Below are 6,482 nucleotides of genomic sequence, written 5' to 3' on the forward strand. Positions count from 1 at the left end.
CACCTGGACCAAACAACAAGGGGTGGGCCTTATCGGACTAATGACTAGGTCCACAGACCAACACGTATCATTTTTAGTGTGTTTTGTTCTTACTCACAAACTTCCTGAGGAAACTTCCCAGAAGGTCACCCATCTCAAGATTACTCCAAGTCAAGCACGCTTAACCGTAGAGTTCTTATGGGAAGGTTCTCGAAAAGAAAAGTGCACCTTATTAATATGGGTAGTAACATCAATTCTTTTTAAGCATTTCTTTCACGGGGTCTCACAAATGGAATAGAAGAAGGGGAAGAAGAAGTTGAATAGTTGAGATATAACAAATGAGAGGAGAATACAAAATAGTTAGAATTTGTATAGACATTGGTTAAGGATTGAAAGGGATGTGCATTAAATTTCGACTTTTAGGATGTATGTAAAATAAGAAATTTCATAAATATGTTATGAATGCTACAATTGAAATTTTAATTTTTTATCATTTTGAGAATTAGGTCATTATTTTTTAAAGTTCATTATTGCTTTATTTTTAAGGTGACATAAAAACTAAAATTAAGTAAAATCATAAAAAATTCTATTTTAGAATTCAAATGAATTTGGTAATGATTATATAGAACGAAGGTCTTTACCTCAACTCTTTGCGGCTAGTTGATCTCTCCTAGATGTACAAAATAATGAATACAGACTGGTACTTCAATTTGACTATACGTAATGACAATTTGAAGATGTCAATTTATAGATTTGTGACACAAAAGAGGATCAATTAGAGCCAAGAATGAAGATGAGAAATGGTTGCTAATAGTTTAGCTACCATAATTGTATGTAGGAATCAAGGTGAGCTGTCACATTTTCAAAGACTCCCATCAATAGGTAAATGGAATAGGAAAAAAGGAAAATGAAAGTTGAATAGTCACGATGTAACCAAAAGGAGCGAAAGTTAAACTAATAGAATTTGTATGGAAATTGAATGGAGATGAGAAGAGGCGTGCATTCAATTTTAGCTTTTAGGATATATATACAAAATTATAAATTTTATAAATAGATAATGAAGGCTATATTTGGAATTTTAATTTTTGTTACTTTAAACTACCATGATTTCATCTCTAGTCTTTTAAGAGTAATTTAATGGATCCTACTATATATAATTTAATTTAATAAATATTTTTTAAAATTTCTCCACTAAAAAGAATCAATTAATATAAGAAATATTATTAAAATTTTCAACAAAATTACTTTTAAAATGGGTTCACAAGAATAATTAAATGGTCACATATGCAAGATTATAGATCATGTTAAAAGTCTAAAAGTGATGCTCCAACTATTTATAGATCAAGAAATCTCCTATATCATGGAATGCTATAGAAAGTAACTAGAAATCATACCTAGAAATCATACTCAAGCCCATTTATTGATATATTTCTCTATGTCTAATGATATATATATATATATATATATATATATATATATATATATATATATATATATATATATAAACTCATATCCCTCAAACATAATAGTATATAGTTAAGCACACATATAAAAAAAATTAAAACACAACTATTGGCATAAATAGGTTACACAAACATAGAAAATTAAAGTTAGAATTAAACTCAAAAATGAAAAAATGGAGATCAAATACATAAAAATTTAAACTTACCTATCATCCCTTTCTTTTGTGAATAAAAAAAAAAAATACTAATATCTTTTCTCAACTTGAATATGCATTCTCTGATTAAAAAAACTTACATTTGTAAGCAAAATGAAATGTTAATCCATGAATGCTTGCATCTTCTTGGAAGATGATGAGATTGAAATTTTTTTCTAGTTAATGTTTTATTATTATTATTATTATTATTATTTATTGCTTCACTTTGGCTAAAGAATTTATTTGTTTGTATAAACATGACACATGTACATCATAAGTGATCCAATCCAACTATCACTTACCATTAATGTAATATTTGAACTGATTGTTGGATCACTCAAGTTAGACACATGTGACATTAATATATGTATAGGGTACAACCCTAAGGAGAGTTAACCCTTTTATTTTTCAATTTTAATTTGTCATTTTAGAATGAGAGACCCTACGTGTAGCTCAACCCAATGGGAGATTTTACGTGTAAAAAATAATAGATAAAAAACATGCAATTGTTATTAAAGTCAATACATAAATATGTCACTGACCTTGCAACGTTTTAACAACTATGATACAACACTCCTCAAATATGCTTTTCACCTTACAATCGTGCGCATAAAGAAATCATATTGGATAGTAGTGCATCTAAGGAAATGAGCGAGGGAAAACATCATTCATGTCATCATTCCCAAGGGCCATCAACTCATTTCGAGCATTTCTCCTGTTTAGTAGAAGTGATTTTTAGTCCAGTGTCATATGCCTTCCCTATTTTCCAGTTTGAAGGTATCACAACTTTGGGTGATTCCACTTTCTTTGTCTTGTATCCGTCAATCACCCCCACTTGAAGTTTTAGTGCCACACCTGGAGTAACACCTGAGGACCATATTGCCCCATAATTTCGCTTCATTTGTTGCCAAGGCATTCTTGATTTTTTAACCTGCAAATTAAAATGCAAGTACATAAGTAAATCTAACTAAAAGTTATATTAAGATTTTTATTTATTTTTTTGGGAGCACGAATCAAACAAAAGCTAACACAAATTTATAATGTCTTTTGTTAAAATATAGTTAATGCTTGACTCGAAACTCTTTAACAAGATAAAGGGTTAGAGTGTTTTTCCATTTGATTACCTCTCGACCTATCTCAACAGAGACTATATCTGTTTGGCCGCCTTGATACAAAAATTTAAGTCCTAAAAAATATGGATTGCTCATTTCTTCCACGCGCACAGTTAAGTTCTGTTTGTAGTTGCAGGGTATCCTGTTTCATAAAGAAATTAAAAACCATTATGACAAAAAAGAAAATAAAAAAGCTTTTATAGGTAAAATGAATCTATGATTTTCGGTTAAGGACGAAACGGATCAAATGATCTTGGAAAGATAGCAACTTGTTTTCTCAAAGTTCGATATCATTTTATCCATATAGCGATGTTTTGTTCTTGATATTTTTTTTTTATAAAAAAAATTAAAAACAAAAAACAAAAAGGAAAAAACAAAAATCTAATACATGAGGGTGTGTAGGGGGCAATACCCTTACACATTGTTGTCCGGAAGAGCTCGAAGGAAAGACGTAACGGTACGACATAGACTCCAGCATAGAGGTGGGATTAGAGAATTACCTTCCATAGCATCGTAAAGGTTTAATAGGGACTAGACAGGTATTGATTAATGCTTTTATTAATTTAGTCTTCTCCCTTTCATCTTTTTTAACGATCTAATTAGTCGAGTCTCGAAAAAGTCCAGTTAAGATTTATACGACCTTGAGAGAAAGTGGTGTCATAGTATGAGGAGATAAAGGGTCGATTGATTGGAAAAAAAAAAAAAAATTACACTGAATCCTACAATCAAATTTTTCATCTAATAAAATCATTTTAAATAGTGGGTCTCTTTCAAGAAGACTTAATTTTTCTTTCTCAATCAGTAATAGACTGCAGGCACATTATAAAAGTGGTTGGTAGTTGGTATAACAAAACCGTCACCTTTTAATCTTTTGTAGACACCAGAAGATTTCAACCATAAAAAAGATTAACCTTTGTTGGGTTCTTACACAAGAACCAGAAAAAGCATTTTTACTTTTTGTGAGTTTTTATTTCTTAAACTAAAGAACATTGGTATATGCTTACCTCTGGTATTTCACGCCTACAATGCCTTTATTCAGAAGCTCACCACGCTTGTAAAATGTAATAGCCATGGCTTGGAATGCTGCCTTACTGAGAACCAAATCTATTTGATTATCATTATTGAGATCGAACAAAAGAACGTTTGTGCCGCGTGTACTACACAAAGCCTTGTCCGTGCACCGCACCTGTCAAAAAATGTTCATACTCAAAATCAACCCAAAAATTAATTTTTTATAATGCAGATGATCGTACCCGCAAGCACATGCCACAACCAATTCCATTGTTGTATAGGGAAGAGACTCCCCCTGCAAGCGACTCTCCACTGAGGTTTGAAACTAGGGAACGATAACCACAAGCCCCGCCTGCATCAAATTCACAGAACATAAATTACCCACCACACATCTGTGTGAAATTTAATCTGGGTCTCTTTCAATTTTGAATTTTTATGGTTAAAATTAATCTGGGTCGACCGTAGTTGCACCAATTTTACTGAATAAAAACTACCCACTACACATTTTACAGAAATCTCATCTGGGGGTATCTCTCAATTTTGAACTTTCATGATTAGATTTAGTTTGGCTCGGCCTAACTGCTCCAATTTTGCTGAATAAAAACAATCCATTTGGCATTTCACAGAAATTCCACCTGAGTCCCCAATTCACAAAATAAAACTGTTCACTATACATCTCAGAGAGAGAGAGAGAGAGAGAATTCGTACTATTGAGAGCACGAGAGCTACTGTAAAATTTAGCTTTGCTCTTGTGTATGCACCCATTGCTGGCCGTTGCAGAGGAGATCATGAGAAGCAAGAAGGAGCAAAGAAAGAAGAAATTCATGGTTTTGGGATTAATTATTAGTTTGTAGAGCAAGAGAGATCCATAAGGTATATATAGAGATTTATTTTTGCAATCTTACTCTTTGTAACAAATAGTGTAACACATTTTTTTTTAGGTTTTTTGTTTTCAATTGTTCTTTGTTCTCTTGTTTATTCTTAAAAAATGCCTTTCAAAATTTTTAAAACATCCAAAAGATGAATTTTAAAATTTTGTTGTTTTCTTTATTGCTTTCATTATTTCTTTGCATGTTCATTATATTTGGAATGTAATTGAAATATTCAAAAGTAATTTCTTTTATCTTGTTCTTATTAACATAATAACAATTATATTCCTAGGATATTCATTTTTTGCTCTGTGAATCAGGCATGTTTGTTCCTAGCAACATAATAACAATTAATAACAAATTATTACAAAGCTATTATTTAATTAGTTAGTCTTGATTTTAGTATTTTCTTTACTATGTTGAATGATTTAAATTTTATAGCCTTTACAGTTGCTCTTAGTTATTATAAATAGCGCAATAGATATTTATTTCCTATTGTTTTTTTTTTTTTTGCCATCTTGTTTATTTTTATTTTTTCTCTTTTCTTAGAAAACACCCTTTAATTATTATTTTTTCTGAATCATTCGAAAGATAATTTGTTCTTTTCACTCTTTCTTGACACACGTTTTATTTGTTTTTGCTTCTGTATTTTTGCATGTTTATTATCTTTTCAATGTACTTGGAAGTTTGAACATTCACAAGTAATATTTTTTCATATTTTTTTTGAAAATAATAATTGCTAGACAAATGTTTCTTAAGAATATATTAAATTTAATATAACAATTAATCTTGATTAGATTTTCACTATATTGAATGATATACATTTATAATCTTACCAGTTACTGTTAATTACATGAATAAATAATGTTGTAAGTCACACAGAAATATTCACTTTATATATATATATATATATATATTGTCAATTATCTCTATACTCTTATCTATTTTATTTTTTCCTCTTTCCTCGGACAACTTGCTTTTAAATTTTCTTGAAACATTCAATACTCACTTTTTTTCATTTCATTTTTCTGTTTATATTTGCATTATTTATTGACACATTTTTATTAATTTTTTTTCTTCTCCCATGTTCATATGTTAAATGAACTTGAATAATTCAAAATCACTATTTTTTCTTTATATTTTTTGACTACTTCACTAGGTTGTCCATTTCTCTTCCCATTTATTAGGTTTTCAGAGTATCTTTTTTTTGGGTGGGGGGGGGCGGGGGCAATGAAAAAAAAAAATCACAATCCAACAAATTCCTAAAAACCACTTGTTGATATGAATGCGCAGGGAAAACTCACGAACTTAAATTAATCTGGAAGAAGTAATACAAACACTCAATGATAAATATATAGAACAAGCAATCAATCACAATGAATAAAGAAAAGTAATAAAATCAATGACACACAAATTTACGTGGTTCGACAATGTGCCTACGTCCATAGGTGTAATGACTAATTTTTCACTATCAAAATGCCAAGTTTACATCAAAGGTTACAAAGTATTGTATATAAACAAATCCTATGCGTACAAGAGACTTAGATACTATCTAAAATGCTCTTATAGCAAATCTTGGAGGAAAATCCTCCAAGTTCCCCCAATCTATTGATCTTTCAATTCAAATTCCGTGACTTGAGCCGAACGAAACTGTTGACAGTTTCAAGCAAACTATTGACGGTTTAATGTCGAGAGTTATTTTTCTTGCAGACTGAAACCTAAAACCATCGACGGTTATCTGCAGAGGCCAAACCGTTGACCAAATCGTCGCCCAAACTGACAACGGTTTCTTCTTGCAACCTTCTCCCTTCTGCCCAACCTGCTCTCTCTCTCTCTCTCTCCGTCTCTCTCTCT

At 30.7% G+C, this 6,482-nt stretch overlaps 1 protein-coding gene across 2 annotated transcripts; it reads right to left on the reverse strand.

Moving 5' to 3' along the window:
• Positions 1 to 2,127: 2,127 nt before the first annotated feature.
• LOC131156580 (expansin-like A2) lies at positions 2,128 to 4,588 on the reverse strand. Of its 2 annotated transcripts, none has more exons than XM_058110387.1 (5): positions 4,489 to 4,588; positions 4,002 to 4,111; positions 3,753 to 3,934; positions 2,761 to 2,890; positions 2,128 to 2,567 (listed from the first exon to the last, which is right to left on the reverse strand). In XM_058110387.1, the coding sequence occupies exons 1-5, from the start codon at positions 4,583 to 4,585 to the stop codon at positions 2,334 to 2,336; spliced, it is 753 nt and encodes a 250-aa protein (XP_057966370.1). In that variant the 5' UTR covers positions 4,586 to 4,588; the 3' UTR covers positions 2,128 to 2,333. The 2 variants fall into 2 exon arrangements, with proteins under 2 accessions (XP_057966370.1, XP_057966369.1); XM_058110386.1 differs by having other exon boundaries at positions 4,468 to 4,588.
• Positions 4,589 to 6,482: the final 1,894 nt, after the last annotated feature.

Source organism: Malania oleifera, chromosome 5 (genome assembly GCF_029873635.1).
Source record: "Malania oleifera isolate guangnan ecotype guangnan chromosome 5, ASM2987363v1, whole genome shotgun sequence".
In the NCBI taxonomy this organism is placed as follows: domain Eukaryota; kingdom Viridiplantae; phylum Streptophyta; class Magnoliopsida; order Santalales; family Ximeniaceae; genus Malania; species Malania oleifera.

Excerpts from the sequence above, each read along its gene's own strand:
- LOC131156580 (XM_058110386.1), bottom strand. The coding sequence starts at position 4,585 with ATGAATTTCTTCTTTCTTTGCTCCTTCTTGCTTCTCATGATCTCCTCT. Across the intron at positions 3,935-4,001 it reads GTTGTGGCATGTGCTTGCGG|GTGCGGTGCACGGACAAGGC; the intron begins GTACGATCATCT and ends ATTTTTTGACAG. Across the intron at positions 2,891-3,752 it reads GTAGGCGTGAAATACCAGAG|GATACCCTGCAACTACAAAC; the intron begins GTAAGCATATAC and ends TTTATGAAACAG.